The sequence below is a fragment of the Armigeres subalbatus genome, unplaced genomic scaffold (assembly GCF_024139115.2).
Source record: "Armigeres subalbatus isolate Guangzhou_Male unplaced genomic scaffold, GZ_Asu_2 Contig1826, whole genome shotgun sequence".
NCBI lineage: Eukaryota > Metazoa > Arthropoda > Insecta > Diptera > Culicidae > Armigeres > Armigeres subalbatus.
In genome coordinates, this window is record NW_026942646.1 from 1 (window position 1) to 21119 (window position 21119).

At 40.1% G+C, this 21119-nt stretch overlaps 1 protein-coding gene across 1 annotated transcript; it reads left to right on the forward strand.

Annotated features, from left to right (window-relative positions):
* Positions 1-499: 499 nt before the first annotated feature.
* Positions 500-15824, forward strand: LOC134203373 (mitochondrial nicotinamide adenine dinucleotide transporter SLC25A51-like). The gene is made up of 3 exons (XM_062678242.1): positions 500-624; positions 14526-14655; positions 14721-15824. Exons 1-3 carry the CDS (start codon positions 500-502, stop codon positions 15003-15005), a joined length of 540 nt encoding a protein of 179 aa, XP_062534226.1. The 3' UTR covers positions 15006-15824.
* The last annotated feature ends 5295 nt before the right edge of the window (positions 15825-21119 follow it).

The window sequence follows — 21119 nt, forward strand, 5'->3', positions numbered from 1 at the left end:
ATTCTTGATGCTGAATTGTTTATGATGCATAATCATCATTAGCATTAGCATTAGCATTAGCATTTAGCAGTTCGCACAAATTCGTAGGTGGTACAAGCCAAGACTATTGTATGAGAGTAGCATCATTTTCATCTGTTACCACAGATATTGATTTGGGACTAATCACTATCTCTTAGATGGAAGCGATGCACTCTCCAATAGTCGAGATCTGTCCTGGCCACGTCCTTGCGAATGCTGAGGAAGGGGAAGGATGGTTTGTTGGACACCTACTTAAGAAAGATGCAGAGAACTCTACGACCTCTCATAGGTGCCACGGGAGGTTTTGGGATTGCGTGGAAGGTTATAACAGTAGAAATCGTTTTGGTAGAACGTGAAACACAGAAAGAACTAAGATAGAAATACAAAGTAGGAAAGGGACGAGCCTGGAATTGAACCCACGACCTCCTGCTTATAAGGCAGAAGCGGTAGCCACTAGACCACCGAGCTCGTTTTGTTTATGATGCATAATCATCAGGAGAAAAAAGAAAAACAAACCGTTCCCAATCATCAAAGTATGAACGAAAGCGTGCGCGGTGCGCCCTTTGGCAAAGCACAGCCCGACACTCCGACCGATTCTAACCGAAGGTACGTCGCGTCGTTGATTGTTCTTGCAGCGCGTCGAACGGGTTGGACTCCTTCGCAACACAGCAGAACTTGCATCTAAACGTGGCAGCTTCGCATTCGAAAGAGCATAATGTGAGGAAACGAAGCAAACTGGCAACGCTCACGCTGGTTCTCCGCGCGCGGAGAACGAGTGAGCATACCAAGGAGGAAATTATTTTAAAACTTTTGTCATGGCACAAGTCTTTAAATTTGACTTCTGGCAGCGCTGCTGTTGGTTCTTTATTATGAATCGTACGACTGGCAAAAGCTTTCTATGTGATGTGGTGTGGTGTTATCCGTCGGAGAAACACATATTTTGCTGCAATATTTTGACTGTACGCCAAGCATGTGGCGTTCAGTTGATCTGTTTACGCAATATTTAGTTTCGTTAGATATTAAACCATCATTGGAAATAACACGTGAAACTTTGTTTAAGGGGCCGTCCAGAAGCCACATGGTCATATATAGGGGGGGGGGGGGGGGGGGGTGGAAAATGACCACGATAAGCCACAGGGGGGGGGGGGGGGGGTTGCTCTCGAACCACGTGGTTTTACCCTTCTTACACCCTAAGAAGGGTATAAAGATCGCTTGAAAAACCGACTTTTTATCCGAGGCTCGGAGACCCAAGTCGTATATACCAATCAACTCAGCTCGACGAACTGAGCACATGTATGTATGTGTGTGTGTGTGTGCGTGTGTGCGTGTGTGCGTTACAAAAATCTCACATCAAGATCTCAGCCGTCCGTGGACCGATTTGCACGATTTTAACACTAAACGAAAGCTATGACTTTGTCATTGTACAAGTTCAATTTTGCAATCGGACATTTGGTTCCAGAGATATGTGAGAAATACAAACATGAGGTGTATTTTCAGAAAACTAACAAAATACTGTCACATGAATATCTCAGCCGTCTGTAAACCAATTTGCATGGTTTTATCTTTAAACGAAAGCTATGACTTTGCCATTGAACCCATTGTATTTTGTTTTTGCAATTAGACATTGGGTTCCGGAGATATCTCTGAAATACGAACATAAAGCATTAGACGTATCAACTTCACACATTGGTAAAATATGTCCCAACAAGATCTCAGTCGTCCTTGGACCGATTTGTGCGATTTTATCTTTAAACGAAAGCTATGTTTTTGTCATTGGACCCATTAATTTTTTTTCTGCAATCGGAAATTCGGTTTCAGAGATATCTGTGAAATACGAATATGAGACATATTTTCAGACTACTAATGAAGAATTGTCACACCAATATCTCAGCCGTCTATGACCCGATTTGAACTCTTTTGGGCTTAAACAGAAGCTGTAATATTGCCATTTAAGGCGGCAAATCAAATCTGCAGTCTTTTTGTATTTTTTAAAAATTGTTAAATTTCCAGAAATATCCCTTTTTTTATTTTGAAATCGTTAAAAGCATGATAATATCAGTTAACTTATTTATTATATAAAATAATTATTTTACATTCACTTGAAGGTCATATGCATAGAAATTGTAATATGCACTGGGCACACAACCATTCAAAAGTGTAAGAAGGGTTGCGTTCACTGTAGGTGGATTAAGTCGGGTTTTTACACGAAAAACTTTTGGTGAATAACAATAGCGGTGTACAAAATACAAATCATTAAAATTGTATGATTAAATCATTAAACGTAAAGCGCATCTAAGGGCCGATGCCCACGTAGCGTCTTTTCAACTCAGCGTTAAAAAGACGTAGGTGTGCATCGAGAAAAATCGATAACGCAGCGTCGGTCGCAACGCCGATGCATATCTGCATTATTTGACCATCTTAGCCTAAGATCCTATATCCATACATAAATAAACGAAAAACAGGTTGCGATTCAGTCTCAATTTCCTCAAAAAAAATTGGAGAGGAAAAATGGAAAAATATTTTTAAAAAATCCGCCGCAGATGGTTTTTGGCATCACGCCACCGACACTTTTTCATCAGCGGACTGCAGCTACAATTTTGAAAAATGTTCATGTTTTTACCATAATCCAAGAAAAAATCTTAAGAAGAAAAACTTAAAAGAATTTCTTGTGGATATTCAGGAAAAATCAAGTAGAGAAATTTCCTGTAAAAACTTTGACATTATTTCATACAATCCTGATAAAGTGCTGGCATTCAGAATTTTTTTTGAACAATTTTCTCTGAAAAATTTTGCTTAGAAATTTTGCTACAAATTGATAATGAAAAAAAAAACAAAACATCTCCAGTGTTAATTCCGAAAAATTTTCCTTAAAACTCCGAAAAAAATTCCATGTGAATTCTGTCTGAAAATTAAAAACAGTGGGGGAATACATATAATTTTCGGTGGAAAAACATTCTAATGAATTTCTTCGACAAGTTCTTCCGAATCTTCACCAGAAATTCTTCTTCATTTACAAAAGAAGTTTTTCGAACATTTTAAGGAGTGCACTTCAAAATGTTCAGTCTCCAGTTAGCCTTGCGAGCAAAGGCGTAGGATTGCCAATCCGAGGATGACGAGTTCGATTCTCGTTCCTGTCTAAGATGTTTTCGGGTGGGAAACATTCTCGACACCATCGTACTTGCTCCACAAGATATATAATCGTACAATGGCTGGCATATAAAAGCTTTCAATTTATAACTGAGGAAATGCTAATAGAATATACCAAGTTGAAAAGCAGACCAACTTCCAGTTGGAATATGGAGCCAATGCCACATGAAACATTTTGATATTTCCGTTGATTTTTTTTTTTCAATTTTGGAATTTTGAAATGAAAAATTTTCGGAATACTTTTTTACGCTCTTTGTGAGCTCTATCACATTTTTTTAAATTTTCCAAGTATTTTCTTATTCGAGGCATTATTTAGAATTTCCACGGACGAGTCTTTGGAGTTTGTTAATAAGATCTTTGGATTTCCGAAGAATAAATCTTTAGAATTCTCAAGGTTCATGTTTTCGAATTTGAACCAGAAATCATTTCAAGATTCCATCTTCTTCATCTTCTTCTTCGGGATGTCATTTTGATTTCTTTGTAGGTTCAGCTAAACATTGCTTTAAATCTTTACCATGCAAATATGCACAAGAAATAATTTAGAAGGCTTAAGGAATTTTCACATCAGAAAATCTTTAAAATTTTGATTTAATTTTTTAAGGAATTCCTACTGGAAATGCTTCAAAAGTACAACCTTTACAAGTACTACAAAAGTACATTTTTTTTTCGTTATTTCCACTTGTTAAAACATCGGAATTTCCTCGGGAAATTCATTATTGGTGATTCAGATGAACTTTTTTCGATTTTCTACTGGAAAATCTTAGGAATTTCCATCGGAAATATGTTGGCATATTCCGAATAATTTCTTTTGGAAATTAAAAAAAAACTGCTGAAAATTTCTAAGAATTTCTTTTGGAAAACGAAAAAAAATTCCATTGGAAATTTCCTTGGAAGATTCATTAAAGTTGCCCAGGATTTAAAAAAAAATATTTAGAGATTCTGTAAAAAAGTAAGCTGGATATTTTTTTCTATTTTATACTGGAAATTCTTCGGAATTTGATGTTTATTGGAATTTTCATCGTGAATATACATTTCGGATCCTTCTACGGATTCTTCTAGTTCTTCAAAATTTCTACCGAACATTTTTCGGAACTCTTCCACAGAATTTCGGAAGAAAAATGTCGTTGAAATTCTAAAGATTTTCCGGGGAGACTCCGAAGAATTTCTTATCAATATTCCGAAGGGTTTCCCTTGCAACTCCACATTAATTATTCTTGAAAATTAAGAAGATCTTGGAATTTAAAATTTATCTAAGCAATAAATGTAGGCAATAATTAGGCCAAGAAGCCTAGTTTTTATGATATTTAATAATTATCATAATTGATCGAAAAATTAATAATAAACCTAAATGTTCTGATTGCACAACATTCTAGTAGGGCGCATGAAAAAGGTTATGACATTGAGAAGTTTGCATTTAAAAAATCAACATGAAATTCTAAATAACATGCTTTTTAAATTCATAAAAGGGTCTTAGAACTAAGGAGCTTGCGATATGAAAAAAAAAGTGACAGTGTTCCAGAAAAAAACACTCCAATTCCTAAAACAAAGGTTAAAAAATAATGTTATAATAACGATTGAAATTGAATTCCAAAACAAATCTCAACCCTTTCAGGAATGATGGGTCATATATGCCCAGTGTTTTAGATTGTCTATAAAATCACAAAAGAGAGCTAGGCCACCATTTTCTTCAGTAAAATTGTTCATCTAGATATTCGCTTTCACAAAAAAATATGGGAGCTCAGATTTGACTGACCATGAAAACTCAGATATCCGAAACCTTGGGAAGATTTCGATTCTAAGATTGTGTAAATAAAGTTTAAATGTTTGAATCATTTTAAATAGATGGGTGGTCAGATAAGATGGGTCATCCTGAACGTTAAGCCAGTGATTAATATTCAGGAATACGAGATGCTCAAGGTACTTCAAAATGCTCTCAAGTTCAGCACACGAATCTACCATATCAATCAAGATATTTGCAAAGTTCTCATCATCGGTATATACCCAATCCGATGAAATAAGCATATGATCCTAATTTCCATTAACATGAGATCCAAGAGCCAAGGTACCCAAAGTTATCTTGAGTCAACAGCAAGTTGCACAATGACTATGAGGTTTGTTCGCAAACTGTTTTTGTAGGGCCTTAGAAGCACTGGGTTCACGGACTTGAGTAGTTCAAACATTACGAATTCCAGGACGTTTTGTATAGCCTAAAAAGTCTGTAGAAGCTTGTATAAATAATAATTGAAGTCATATCAACCCAATGGACCTACTGGGATATTATGTCATACATCATTCATAAGTTGGTTAATTGGATAAATCGAATGATCCAAACTCCAAAATAATAATTGGTCTATAATACATTCATTCCTCTGTGAGTCGCTTATGAAAGGACCATTGACTGAAGCATATTCGAGATGTGGAATAGAAGTTCCTTGGAAAATTATTCCAAAGAACCATCATAGTGACGGAGAAAATATTTTTAGTATGGCATCATTGGCTTCCACGAGTCGACATCAAAATTTCAATGAAGAATTAGAAATTTTGAGAGATGAGCCAGCTCTGGATTGAAAATCTCTTTAGTAGAGAAAAAAAATAGAAATTTTCCATAATAAAATAGGAAATTGCCAATAAAGAAAAATAATACACTCAACAATAATAAATTAGCACTTGTTAAAGCAAAAATTGCAATTATGAAATAAGAATTTTCCATAAAGAAATCAAAATGTTCAACGAAAAAATTCAAAATTTTCATGAATAAATCAATATTAGCAATGAACAATTGAAAAAAAAATTATAATTATTAATTTCTAATATAGATGATTCTGAAAACAAAACTGAAATTTCTACAGGAATGCTACTCAAAAGAAACAACAGTAGGACGTTTTATTCGCATCTCTAAGATTACATATTAACTTTGTGATTCTCTGATAAACTTTTCGTTGTAGGAGTTCAGTTCAGATGGTTCGCTGAGGTTAATATCTTAAGAATTTTCAGTAACTCCAGAGCTATGGAAGGTCCCAAATACTCTAAGGAATCTATAGGGATAATCAGTGATAAACTTTATAGTTATTAAAAAAAACACTAACAAAACAATTTTTAAAAAAATTAAAAATGTAGGGATATTTTGGAAAATTTCTAAACCATTATACATTTTTCTCGAAATTTTTATAAAATATTCGCGAGTCCACATTTTTTTGTATTCTCCTGACGCATTGAAGGTGTGCGAGTTCTAGATATCCTAATACCTGATACTCATTACAACATGATAACATAATCAAAATTTTCGACTTCATGAAAATTTATAATTTTCATACTGGGTTTAGTTTAATTTTGAAGAGTTGAAATTGTCCATCTTCAAAATTGATCGGATTAACCATATGTTTTAGTACCATAAGGTTTTTTTTAAATTTTCGTACTTGAAAAAAAAAACCACGTGGTCATAGGGGGGGGGGGTTGGTCTGCCAAATGACCACGATGAGCCACATGGGGGAGGGGGGTTGAAAATCTTCAAAAATATGACCACGTGGTTTCTGGATGGCCCCTAAAAATGTCACTGGGTAATAATTTGCCCTAATAATTAATTGCTAAGAAATGAATTGTAAGGACATTAAGTTTTCTACTTCTGAGATAAAAATGGTTACCTGTTCCATGAACAGGTAGAACGTATGGACGAGGCGCCTCTGTCTTTTCGTAATGGTTTTGTGCAGTTGAATAGTAGAAAAATGTAAGGCACTGTACTATACTACACATTAGCAGTCGTTTGGATCATTTTATATAAAAAAAATCCCAGATTAATCCACCTAACGGCGATGATGCCCTTCTGCCGGCGATGATGCCGCATAGTTTGTAAGTGGAACTAAAACACTTGCGAGTATATCCAGTAGTTGATTTGCGTTTATCCGGATCTCCTCCCCAATCCGCATCTGTATAGCCGGTAAACTGAGAATTGCCATCTTTTATGTATGTTAACTTCAAACTGGTCGTGCCGCGTAGGTAGCGCATAATTCGTTTTACCGCCTCTCCAGGCGGCGGCTTCATTCCAGAATTTGTTGAAACTGCAAATGCGATGTCCGGTCTTGTTGCTTGAGCTACATCCTTCATTTTTGCTGTTTCTTCTGGCGTCTTGGGGCACATTGATTTATCAAGCTTAATACTTGAATCCATAGGCGTTGCAACGGGTTTTGAATTCTCCATGTTGAATTTCCTCAAAACGTCTTCAATGTAAGCTTGTTGGTCAAAACATTCACTCGGTCACGAATTATTCGTAGCCCTAAACAAAATTGTGCCTCTCCAAGATTCTTCATTTTGAATCTAGAACTTAGGTAGGATTTCAATTTTTCTTTGATTTCAGTATTGTTTGTGAAAAGCAAGAAATCATCTACGTAGATCGTCACGAACACCATTGTCCCATCTTCATTGTCATTGTATTGGATAGTAGAATATCGTACCACTGGTGAATATACTTCATTGTAATCAATTCCAGCTCTCTGAGAACATCATTTGATGACCAGCCGTGCTTTATATCGTTCTACTTCACCATATGCCCCTCGCTTAGTTTTGAAGACCCATTTATTGCGGATCGCCTTCCAGCCTTGTGATAAATTTGTTAAACTCCAGGTTTCATGTTCGTGTAACGCTCACATTTCCTCTTGCATCGCCTCAGTCCAGTGATGATTGATGATCTGCTCGCTCTAGTGACTCAGCATAAGTCGTCGGATCATCAGCCCTGCCATCGTAGTTATCATTGCCAAACTGTTCAGTGATATTATGTACAGAAGTTGAACTTAAGCAAACGAAATCGGAATACTAGCCAGGAAGTAAGCGCTCCCGACCGCTGCGCCTTGGGCAGTAGGAACTATGTCCAAGGGCTTGACGATCCTTCCCCAGGCCATCTGCGAGTTGTGGGGCTTGCCTAGGATGTGGTGGGGTTTGACAGTTGGCCCTGTTAAATTCCTATAAAAAGCTGCATGTACCCGCAAGTAGGCCCCGCCAAAGGAACCGTGTGCCGTTCAAAGCGCACAAGCCCAAGTCCTGGTGTTAGGTGGGACACTAAACAGGCCTTACACGACGGCCCTCCGACGAGACAGGAGGTTTGCGCAGGCCCAATAAGCCGCCTTTTAAAACAACTATTACGAACGACATAGAAGATAATACGACTCGATACAACCGGCAACGACCTAGGCGACGTATAAAGGATCACGATTGGAAGCTTGGAACATGGAACTGCAAGTCGCTAGGCTTCGCAGGTTGCGACAGGATAATCTACGATGAATTACATCCCCGCAACTTCGACGTCGTGGCGGTGCAGGAGATTTGCTGGACAGGACAGAAAGCTGTGGCACCACCAACGAGCTGGGAACCGGCTACATAGTGCTGGGAAATATGCGCCAACGCGTGATTGGATGGCAGCCAATCAACGCAAGGATGTGCAAGCTGAGGATAAAAGACCGTTTCTTCAACTATAGCATCATCAACGTGCACTGCCCACACGAAGGGAGATCCGACGACGAGAAAGAAGCGTTCTATGCGCAGCTGGAGCAGACATACGATGGATGCCCACTGCGGGACGTCAAAATCGTCATCGGTGACATGAACGCTCAGGTAGGAAGGGAGGAAATGTATAGACCGGTCATCGGACCGGATAGTCTGCATACCGTATCGAACGACAACGGCCAACGATGCATAAGCTTTGCAGCCTCCCGCGGAATGGTAGTCCGAAGCACTTTCTTCCCCCGCAAGAATATCCACAAGGCCACATGGAAATCACCTAATCAAGTAACAGAAAACCAAATCGACCACGTTCTAATTGACGGCAAATTCTTCTCCGACATCACGAACGTCCGCACTTATCCCAGTGCGAATATTGAATCCGACCACTACCTCGTTGCAGTATGTCTGCGCTCAAAACTCTTGACGGTGATCATTACGCGTCGGAGTCGTCCGCCGCGGCTAAAGATTGGGCGGCTACAAGACGGTAGACTGGTATCAGGCCATTAGGCCGAAGGCTGTTAGGCCGAAGGCCATTTGGCCGAAGGTCATTTGGCCGAAGGTCGTTAGGCCGAATGGCCATTAGGCCGAACTAGCAAAAAGAAGCAAAAAGTGAAAATGAGAAGTTTTTTCTTCACCTTACTCCTTCTTCCTTCTCCCTTCTTGCATCTTCCTTCTGCTATCTGTCTTCTTCCTTCTTTCTTCTTTCTTTCTTCTCTTTTCTTCCTTCTTCATTCTTCCTTCTTCATACTTCATTCTTCCATCTTCCTTCTTACTTCTTCCTTCTTACTTCTTTACTTCCTTCTTTCTTCTTCTTTCTTCTTCATTCTTCATTCTTCCTATTTCCTTCTTCCTTATTTCTTCTTTCTTCTTCCCTCTTCCTTCTTCCTTCTTCCTTCTTTCTTCTTTCTTCTTTCTTTTTCCTTCTTCCTTCTTTCTTCTTTTTTTTCTTCCTTCTTCCTTTTTTTTTCTTCCTTGTTCCTCTTCCTTCTTCCTTCTTCCTCCTTCCTTCTTCCTCTTTCTTTCTTCCTTCTTCCTTTTTCCTATTTCCTTATTTCTTCTTCCTTCTTTTTTCTTCCTTCTTCCTTCTTCCTTTTTCCTTCTTCCTTCTTCCATCTTCTTTCTTCTTTCTTCCTTCTTCTTCCTTTCTTCTTCCTTCTTCCTTCTTAATTCTTCCTTCTTCCTTCTTCCTTTTTCCATCTTCCTTCTTCCTTCTTCTTCCTTCCTTCTTCCTTGTTCCTTCTTCTTTCTTCCTTCTTCCTTCTTCTTTCTTCTTTCTTCTTCCTTCTTTCTTCCTTTTTCCTTTTTCCTTCTTCCTTCTTCCTTCTTCTGTCTTTCTTTCTTATTGCTTCTTTCTTCTTTCTTCTTCCCTCTTACTTCTTTACTTCCTTCTTCCTTCTTTCTTCTTCCTTCTTCATTCTTCCTACTTCCTTTTTGCTTCTTCCTTCATCCTTCTTTCATTTTCCTTCTTCCTTCTTCCTTCTTTCTCCTTTTTGCTTTTTTCTTCTTCAGTTATACTTCATCCTCACATCGCACTACTCACTTCTCACTCCTCAGTTCTCATTCGGCCTAATGGCCATTCGGCCTAATGACCGTTCGGCCTAATGACCATTCGGCCTAATGGCCTTCAGCCTAATGACCCAGCATCGGTAGACTAGCCCAAGACTACGCGCAGCAGCTGGAAGTGGCACTCCCAACGGAAGAGCAGCTAGGCGCAGCATCTCTTGAAGATGGCTGGACAGATAGTCGATCCGCCATTGGAAGCACCGCAACCGCTGCACTAGGCACGGTGGCTCCGGATCAGAGAAACGACTGGTATGACGGCGAATGTGAGCAGTTAGTTGAGGAGAAGAAAGCAGCATGGGCGAGATTGCTGCAACACCGCACGAGCGCGAACGAGGCACGATACAAACGGGCGCGGAACAGACAAAACTCGATGAACGCTCTACCACAGACCAGGTGTTCGCCATACGTCAGGTATTGCAGAAATGCCGCGAATACAACGTGACCACACATCATCTATTTATCGACTTCAAAGCCGCATATGATACATGATACAATCGATCGGGACCAGCTATGGCAGCTAATGCACGAAAACGGATTTCCGGATAAACTGACACGGTTGATCAAAGCGACGATGGATCGGGTGATGTGCGTAGTTCGAGTTTCAGGGGCATTCTCGAGTCCCTTCGAAACGCGTAGAGGGTTACGGCAAGGTGATGGTCTTTCGTGCCTGCTATTCAACATCGCTTTGGAGGGAGTAATACGAAGGGCAGGGATTGACACGAGTGGTACGATTTTCACGAAGTCCGTCCAGTTATTTGGTTTCGCCGACGACATTGATATCATGGCACGTAACTTTGAGAGGATGGAGGAAGCCTACATCAGACTGAAAAGGGAAGCTAAACGGATTGGACTAGCCATCAACACGTCGAAGACGAAGTACATGATAGGAAGAGGCTCAAGAGAGGTCAATGTAAGCCACCCACCACGAGTTTCTATCGGTGGTGACGAAATCGAGGTGGTTGAAGAATTCGTGTACTTGGGCTCACTGGTGACCGCCGATAACGATACCAGCAGAGAAATTCGAAGACGCATAGTGGCTGGAAATCGTACGTACTTTGGACTCCGCAAGACGCTCCGATCGAATATAGTTCGCCGCCGTACCAAACTGACTATCTACAAAACGCTCATTAGACCGGTAGTCCTCTACGGACACGAGACCTGAACGATGCTCGTGGAGGACCAACGCGCACTTGGAGTTTTCGAAAGAAAAGTGCTGCGTATTATCTATGGTGGGGTGCAGATGGCGGACAATGAAAATGGTTCTCGACAACGATCCGACGGGAACAAGAAGGCGAGGTGCACAGCGGGCAAGGTGGATCGATCAGGTGGAGGACGATTTGCGGACCCTCAGACTGCGTGGTTGGCGAAGTGCAGCCATGGACCGAGCTGAATGGAGAAGACTTTTATGTGCAGCACAGGCCACTCCGGCCTTAGTCTGAAATATCATTAAATTTACCGTAGCATAGTGGTAGCGCACCCGTCTAGCGTACTGGGAAGTGTGGGTTCGATTTCCACCGGTAGGCAGTGGATATTTTATTCTCCTCCTCAAAACACATGTTTACGGTCTTCATTATCGTTTTCCACATATTTACACTGAACCGTCCGTTTTATACTCAATACCCTTCCCCTTCCCTTTCCCAATGATCCTCTCAACTCTTTTGGTATCTTTCCCTTAGGATAGAGAATATGTGTACCAAATTTGGTTGAAAACGATCAAGTGGTTCAGAAATTATTGTGTTAAACAAAATTAAAACTATAGAAGGTTTCTTGGCGCTTGTTTGGAGTAAGTCCTGGAGAAATCTTGTAAAGGTTTTATTTCCAAAAACTTTTAACTTGTTTGGAATTTTTTATGAACTTTTTGGTGAAATTGTTTGGAGATAGGGGAACTGTACCGGTTTTGGCCATGTTCCTAATTTGGCCAATTTTGCGAATAACTCCAAAAATAAACCAATTCGCAAGGTTTTATTAGTTCCAACAAGAGATATATCCCTCACTCTTCAACGCTGCTTGCAACTGATTGATTATTTTGGAAAAATATGTATTTTTCAGGGTTGGCCAAATTAGGCACTAAGTTGGCCAAAACCGGTGCACTTCCTCTAGAACATTTTTGAAAAAGCTGAATAAAATCTTGGGACGATATTTGATGGAACATTGGGAGATAATCATGAATGCTTAGATTATCCTTAGAATATTAGATACCCTTGGATGTTTTTAAATATTTTATAGTTTTTGATAAATGGATAATAGGGTGGCTCAAAAAACACTTTTTCAAATTTTTTGATGGGCCGCCCTCTTATTCGGTTCTATTTGATGCCCTGATACTCTGGACAAAATTTCAGCCAAATCGGTCAACGTTTGGGCGGTGCTAAACTCGTTGAAAGTTTATATGGAAAAATGTATGCAGAAACATCCAAAAACAGTGATTTGCAGTTGGACGGCACAATTTACAATCAAGAACCATGATACTCATTCAGTTCTTGTAAAATAAAATACAGAATGTTATGCTGAAAACCGCGAGAAGATTAGAGTTTATTGCGCAAAGATATTAGCATTTTACTGGAGTGTTGTAGGGGTGAATTTATTTCTTTTCAAAGGTAAAAGAAACGAAATTTGCTCAAACCCCACTGCAGAGAAATGCTAATAACTTAGCCGGGCAAACTCGAATCTTCTCACGGTTTTCTGCATAACATTCTGTATTAAATTCTCCAAGATCTGAATGAGTATCATAGTTCTTCATCGTATGTTGTGTAGTCTAGCTGAAATTTACTGTTTTTGGATGTTTCTGCATACATTTTTTCATATAAACTTTCAACGAGTTTAGCACTGGCCAAACGTTGACCGATTTGGCTGAAATTTTGTCCAGAGCATCAGGGCATCAAATAGAACCGAATAAGACGGCGGCCCATCAAATAAATTGAACAAAGTTTTTCCCATACTAATTTGAGCCACCCTAATGGATATATATATCCAGGTTTTTTAAATGCGATTGAAATTAAAAAATTCTTTGGTTTAGCTGAACTTTCATAGCTTTAAAAACATCTCCTGAATTAGCTCATTGTTTCATCGACGCTAAAGGTCTTTATCGACTAAAACCAAACCGTTTAAAACAAAACTTGGGTGTAAATTCGTTATTTAAGAATTCAGAGAGAGAATTACGGAGGAATATCTTATCATGTCCTATCCTATTATGGTCGTACACACCGTGTTGTTCGGAGCAAAACCGAATGCAATATCACAGACAAACAGACGTAACAGCTTGAACATTTTTCCGGAAAATCCATCGCTCAACTCCTCTACCACCATCTTGCGAGCATGTTACACGAAACAATGTTTCGTATGACATTGTCACCAGAAGGCGCTGAAGTGAAATGTCAAACTCGTAGGATTACGACGCTAGCGCCTCTAGTTGTGAAACGCACAATCATTCAAATTCAAATTGATCGTTGAAGTCATGGTCGATGTTAATTTCTCTAATGTTACGTTTGTTTGTCTGTGGTAATATCATAATCCAGGTCGCTCGTTCTTAAGCAATCGTCAGTCTCCATGCTCACCGGCCGCACGCACATCTTTCTCGATCACACACAGCCAGCGAGTGCGGCCGTATACCCCGGGGCCGATGTCCTTTTCAGGTTCTCTGCTGAACATAACTTTTGCTGGCTTCTTTTCCGGCATATTCACTACATGTCCAGCCCACTATAATCTGCCGTATTTTATCAGCCTGCCGATGTCTGCATTTTTGTACACTTGGTACAAATCGTGATTCATGCGTCTGAGCCATTCAGGTCAGGGTAGAAATATTTCACAGTCAAAGCAGTGAAAAACATGGATCTCAGTGTTAACTGCGGTCGTATTTATTGCCACTGCGGTGAGTGGGCAGCCAAAAAACCATTGCGAATACTAACCATTAAACCACACACATTAGTCGCTCTGACAGGCTGCTTAGTTCGTGCGATACCGCATGAATGTAAGTGGCCCGTTGAAACGCGTGGTAATTTTTTAACCTTTGCTGGGTGAATGTATACATTTTGCTGTGGCTAATTTCATATTCGTTGGGCAGTGCGTGAGAAGTTCTGTACTTCTCGGCCTCATCGAAATGTGAGGTTGATTTCAAAGCAGGAAGAAAATAATAAAAATGAAATAAAAAAACATCACCATTTACAACCCTGGTGCCATTTACCGGATACGTGCAGAATTAAATATATTAAATCTGCAGTGGAACAAACCTACAGCAAATTGATTAACTATAAGAATGTAAAAAAAACACTGAACTGAACTCGATTACTAATTTTACCATCTATAATTTCCAGATTGATATTCATCGAGCAGGGTTTCAAAGAGCTATATCGTGGCTTAGTACCGATCCTGTGGCGCAACGGACCCTCCAACGCTATGTTCTTCATCATGCGAGAAGAAGCGGACGCTCGGCTACCAAAAAGGGTAATTATAATCATTGTACGTGCCCGCTCCTGTAAATGTAATCACGTTCGATCTCTCCACCGCAGAGTACAATGGTCACGCAACGGACGCAAGAATTTTTGTCCGGTGCCTGCATCGGTGGTTTCATCAGTTCCGTGTTCTACCCCATCAACGTGCTGAAGGTGACGATGCAGAGTCGGATAGGCGGCCCGTACGAAAGCATGTGGGTTGCCCTGCGCCAAGTCTACAACGAGCGAGACCGAAAGCTACGGAACGTCTACAAGGGCGTAAGTATGAACTGCACCAGAGCCTTCTTCAGTTGGGGGATCGTTAACAGCGCATACGAGCAGCTGAAAAAGGTAATCTACTGAATCTGCGCGAATCAGAGGAAGCATTGGGAATGTCGGCGACCGACGACGACGACAATAAAAAAAATCCTTCGGGTCATTTTCGGTTTCGAAAAGTCGATTGTGATGTAAATAGGCGTATGTATAGCAGCATGAGTTTTAGACGAGTTTTAGGAATGAAACGATAAAAAGTTATTAGTTCGATTGAAGTAGTCAAATTGTAGTATTTCTAGTCTAGGGCACAATTGGAGGATCGATAGGAAAATATGGTTCTATTTTACATAGATCATAAGCAGGCCCACACTTGTATTATGTCGTACACGATACACATACAAAGGCACGTTCGAGAATGGAATACCCATTCTCGCCATATACTTTAGTAAAGTTCGCCATCTTTATCTCAAATCTCCCATTTTGTTGGAGCTTTAAATGTAGTTATTCTGATTCTCGTCTTCGTTCGTTTTTAAAAACGTTTCACTTAATTGTTCCACCCCGATGAAGATTGATGTTGCCGGTTGCATTTAAACGTGCTTAAGTCTACATTGTCATCCGAAATAATACTAATTTAGTCCATCATCCAGTAAGTTGCCCTTGGAGCAATGTTTTCTTGTGTAAATAGTATGGATCATTTGATATTGTAAATATAAATCTAGGCTACAAACAATCAATTCGAACTGTTCACAATGAACACGATAATGATGAACATGAGGCAGTTGAGCAAAGCTGGAACGTACTCGTTGGGTGCTAAAAGTATAATTTTAGAGCTACCTGAATTTCCTTGTCTAATAGGAACAAAGCGCAAACAGCTGATAATATGATGGATTTTTTCCGCAAAGTGACATACTACATCATTTTTAGTAGAGATGAAAGAAAGCCTAACCTATGTAGAGCATTACTGCACTGTGTTGATTTGCAGAAAAACCTGCTTTTTCTAGAAGCGGCACAATTTACACAATGTTGAGGAGGCACGGCAAATGCTAGATAAAGTGTGCTATTGGTACTTCGCATACCTTAAGGAATAAAATAGACCCCATCCCGCGGTCCTTAGCCTCTTACCCAGCAACTGCTTTCCCTGCCTCCTCGTGGAGCCGACCGGGATACGAGCAACTTAGGGATGACCGGATAACCAATCCCAGTGGGAACTATACTGCCGTGAATTTCAAGTCAGTCCCATCTGTAAATGGCATCCATAATGCGAATATAATCTTCCAAATTTGTGTTGTGACGAGACGAACGCATAGAGAAAACAGAACTGCGCAATAAAAATCTTATTCAACTAGATGCTGATGTCATATTAGAAATTTAGAAACAGTACTCGTCGATAGAAACCCTTCCGCACGCGATAGTATATGAGCAAATCAAACCACCTTTCTTTTGCCAGTGGAGAGATATCAGCTTCCACACTGATACTCTTCCCTCCCTCTTCATCCGGGAGTTTGGCAGAAGGATGCCTGAACTATCCAATCTAGACTTTCAAATCTAGACTTTCGCTTCTAACTCTATCATGAACAATGTACGTCTATTTTTGGAAGATGATATTAGCATTTCCATATCATCATGGTCGTATGCTGACAGGGGGGAAGGTAGGTTTGCTCGAGCGTCTGTTCTTCATTTTAGGAGCAGCTCACAACAGCGTCTACTTCCGACACAGCTCTCCTCTATCGGTACACCTGGAGATCGCCACTGCAGACAGAATCGCGAATCGACCACGTTCTAAAAATTGGCGAAAAATCAGTTTTTTTCTCAAGCCAATTTTGGCGTACATAATTAAATTTCAATAAAATGTTCGATTTTGTGGGTCTCATGCTCCAACTTCACTCCGCTAGTGGTTCTGATTAATGGACGGCAGGGATAAGGATAGGCGCATCTTAGATGAACGTGTGAAGATCGAAAAGTGGTAGTAGCACTACAAGGAACACTTAAATGGCGCACAGAATATAGGCAGTAAGAATCAGGGCAGCGGATGAGATGATTTCGTCAGTTCAACGGATAATGGAACCCAATCAGTTGAGGACGCAATCCAAGACCAATAATGCAGCTGGTAATGATGATATCGGAGCTGAGCTCACCAAGATGGGCCCGGGAAAGCTGACCACTTGCATGCACAAACTGATTGTCAGGATCTGGGAAACGGAGCAGCTACCGGAGGAGTGAACGGAAGGGCGCAGCGATGTCAGATTGCTGCATCATCAATTCCGTAGATTCACTCAAAAATTTTAACAATAACAACGTCAAAATTTATATTTACTGGTCTTGTTATATCCTAAGATTTATTCTAAGAGATTCATATCTCGCGCTTAGTTTCATAGGGGCGTAACTGTATTGATCGATTTCTCTTCGTCGATGTTTTCTTTTAATTATTGTGCCGAATAGCGCTAGTTTGTCGATGATTTAATGGTTTGGTATGATAATGAATGATTGTATCTTGCACCAGAATCAATATCACGGTTGTAGCTTTTGAAACAATTGAGTTATTAACAAAATATAAAATCGATTAAGAGAAATCGATCAATACAGTTACGTCCCTATGAAACTAAGCGCGAGATATGCTCAGTGCCTTAAACAGTTTTCCATACTCGCCATAATGGTAGTTGCTATACATATTTTTAACAGTAACTGTTTCCTACGCTGAGACTACCATTTTCTCATTTTATCTATTGAACTCTGTTGAAAATTTCAACATAGAACCAGCTTCTCATTTTTAAGAATATTTCAAATTATTAAACTGTTTATTGCTAATAGGATTGAGCATTCTTGAATCGAGATGAGCCAGCCTAGGGCTGCAAGTCTCGTAAATAAAGATATAAGAATGCTTCATGAATATCGATCCTACACGGGAACAATCCCGAGAAAAGTTGTCTTATTTTAAAGACGAAAATATTCAGATGACAATTAGTCACTACCAACCAAGCCCAACGCAATATTGCCGCGGTGCATCGACTCAACCGCTAATGAACAACAAGGACACGCAGTTCATCTGATTCATCTTTACGTCGGTCCTGCTACACTTGATATATGTTAACTTCAGAATTCCTACCTTAGGTATTAATACAATCCCTGTTGTTCCGTAACATTTATGAGAGGTCGTACATATCTCTGCATCTCTCTCAAGTAAATATTGAACTAACATTTCTTTCCCTTCCTCACCAATGGCAAAGACGTGGCCAGGACTATTCAGGGCTGTTGGACCAAGCAATGTCTTTGCCTAAGAGTTGATAATTAATCCCAAATTATTACCTATCCAAAAACGGGTGGAGCGTTTGATTTGCTCTTAACAATTGTCTTGAGTAGTACCACCTACGATATTGTGCAACTTGGGCAACTTGGGCAATGCTAATGCTAATATTCCTATAGGATAAGAAAATTATTTTGAGCTTTTTAGTGGAATGTCTTCACTTGTCATAAGACGAGTTAATACAATCCCATTGAATTCCACCACTTAATTGTATCTTGACAGATACGTATTTCGACCTCAAATGTAAGGCCGTCTTCAGTGTCTCGTACTTGACTCGACGAGTCGAGTCAAGTACGAGACACTGAAGACGGCCTTACATTTGAGGTCGAAATACGTATCTGTCAAGATACAATTAAGTGGTGGAATTCAATGGGATTGTATTAACTCGTCTTATGACAAGTGATTCCTATAGGAATTCATTCAGAAATAAATTAATTAATTCCTAGAGAAATCGCCTGAGCGAAAATTCCTTTTCTTCTGAAGTTTTTTCAATCCTTCAATGGAATTTCCTCCAGAAAATTCAGGGACGAAACTCTTGGAATATCCGAATGAAATTTCTAAAGAATTTTGCTAAAGCATTTTTGACATACCTACTTTAATTTCTTCAAGAATTCTTTCGGAATTTCTTCTAGTGATTTCTATGTGAAATGCTCAGAAAATAATTCTTGGGAAATTCCTCCAGATATTCCTTCGAAAGTCTAAAGAAGGACTTCTAATAATTCTTTCGGAATTTCCCTTAGAACTTTCTTCAGAACTGCCTCCAGCATATTTCTTTTGGAAAACCTTAAGAAATTTTATATAGATTTCTTAGAATTTTCAGAGGATTTCCCGTAGAAACTTCTGGCGAAATTTACAAAAACTTTTTCGAAATTTTTTTCGAAGGTTCCATAGAAGAATGTCCAATGGAATTACTGGCTGGTTTTTTTGAAAATTATTTGGAACTCGTGGAGGAGAAAGTATTTCTGGGGGAATTTTTACCAAGAAGAACCCGAACCCTGAAGGGATTTTTTGAAGGCATTTACGGTTGTATGTTTTATGGAATTTCATTAAAAAAAACTAGATTCCGTCTGACACAATTCCTGTCAGGCCATGGCTGCATCCGGCAGTACCTCCACAGGTTTGGGCACGCGGAGAGCCCCGTCTGCCCTGACTGCCCAGGTGTTAATGAAACTGCAGAGCACATACTGTTCGTATGTCCTCGTTTCGACGCGTCGTCGTCGAAAGAAGAGCTATGCTAGATGTTTGCATTCGGGACAAACCCCCGGATAACCTTATCCAGAGGATGTGCAAAGCGGTGGAGAACTGGAACGCAGCTTCGATTGTAACCACTCAGATTGCCTGCAGCTCGCAGAGAATCTGGCGCGCCGAGCAGCAGTCGACAAGCATGACCAATTTGTGATTGGTTAGTTTGAGCCAAAACAGACTGAGCGCTGGGAAGTGAATGAGAGGTTTGCACATGTCGAGGTAAGAGGGTCACAGCGGGTGGCAACCGTAGTCGCCATTAGAGATGTCGTAAAATCCCGATTAATCGATTAGTAACTAATCGATTACTTTCGATTCTTGTCGATTATAGAATCGATTAATCGTTGGATAGAAATCGATTCAAAATTAATCGATTATCACAACGCTGAATCGGACTGCACATGCCGTGGTATTAGGGTCGTAGCGTAGAACTGTAGGTAATTATCGCCACAGACAAACAGACGTAACACTAGATAAATTGCCATCGACCATGACTTCAACGATCAATTTGAATTTGATTGATTGCACGTTTCACAACTAGAAGCGCTAGCGTCGTTATTCTTCGAGTATGACATTTCACCCCAGCGCCTCCTGGTAACAATGTCATACAAAACAGTGTTTCGTGTAACATGCTCGCAAGATGGTGGTAGAGGAGTTGAGCGATGGATTATTTAGAAAAATGTTCAAGCTGTTACGTCTGTTTGTCTGTGTTATCGCTATCGACACCTCGAAGCATGGCAGAAGAGAGTAGAGTGAGTATCCAAGTCAGCCTCACGTGGTATGTCAGAAGTGAGAACCTAAGTAAGGCCGATGACATACTCACGCGTGTGCGTCCGCGAACGCGTCCAAGACAAAGAAATTCCCTTTTTTTTACCATTTCATTTATTTATTAGGCTCAAATGTTTAATTAAAAACTCTACGGAGCCGAAAGCATTAGAAATAATATAACAAATTATTCCGAAGAAGTTTCAGAAGTATCTTGTATGCGGGATGTCTTCTTTGGTGGAGATCGCTCGCCCGATCCCACAGTTATAAAGTGTTCCCGTCGTTGAGTTGTCGACTGCGCTAGTTTCTTTTCCTCTTCTTCCTCTTTCATCTTTCTGTGGAGGTCCGTGTAGCCCATGATTCCCTTCTTCACAAACCAGATCCGATCCGTTTTGTTTTTGAAGAACATTGTTTCCGCTAACTTCTCGCGTTCTACCATCGAATCCGGTATCTCGAATGTTTCCGTTCGATCAGTTGAGTCGGCATCCAGTTCGACTACATCTTCCTCTGCCACTTCAATGATGATATTTTTCCTTGCTTCTGCTGGTGTTTTTCCGCTTGCTGCTTCGAAGCCGATAACAACCCCGGAGTACGATTTTCGTTGTCTTTCTGGTCCATTTTCCTTCATTTTTATTTCCTTCTTTCCCACTGTTTGTTCCTTTTGCTGATTCACTTTATTCCTCTGTGGACACGCATCCTTTCGATGACCTTCAGCTCGACACAGAAAGCATTTGTTCCGCAAATCCTGGTAGAACACCATTCCTTTCCATTTCGACACTTCGAGTGAAGGAGGAATTTCTTTCTTCACATCGATATACACACCTCTCACACCGGTGTACAAATGATCCAGTCCAATGTTTGGCGGAAATTTTTCCCGAACCATCCGATCAACTTCT

Coding starts and splice junctions, on each gene's coding strand:
- LOC134203373 (XM_062678242.1), top strand. CDS start 500: ATGCATAATCATCAGGAGAAAAAAGAAAAACAAACCGTTCCCAATCAT. Junction 625..14,525: donor CCGACCGATTCTAACCGAAG/GTACGTCGCGTC, acceptor TATAATTTCCAG/ATTGATATTCATCGAGCAGG. Junction 14,656..14,720: donor ACGCTCGGCTACCAAAAAGG/GTAATTATAATC, acceptor TCTCCACCGCAG/AGTACAATGGTCACGCAACG.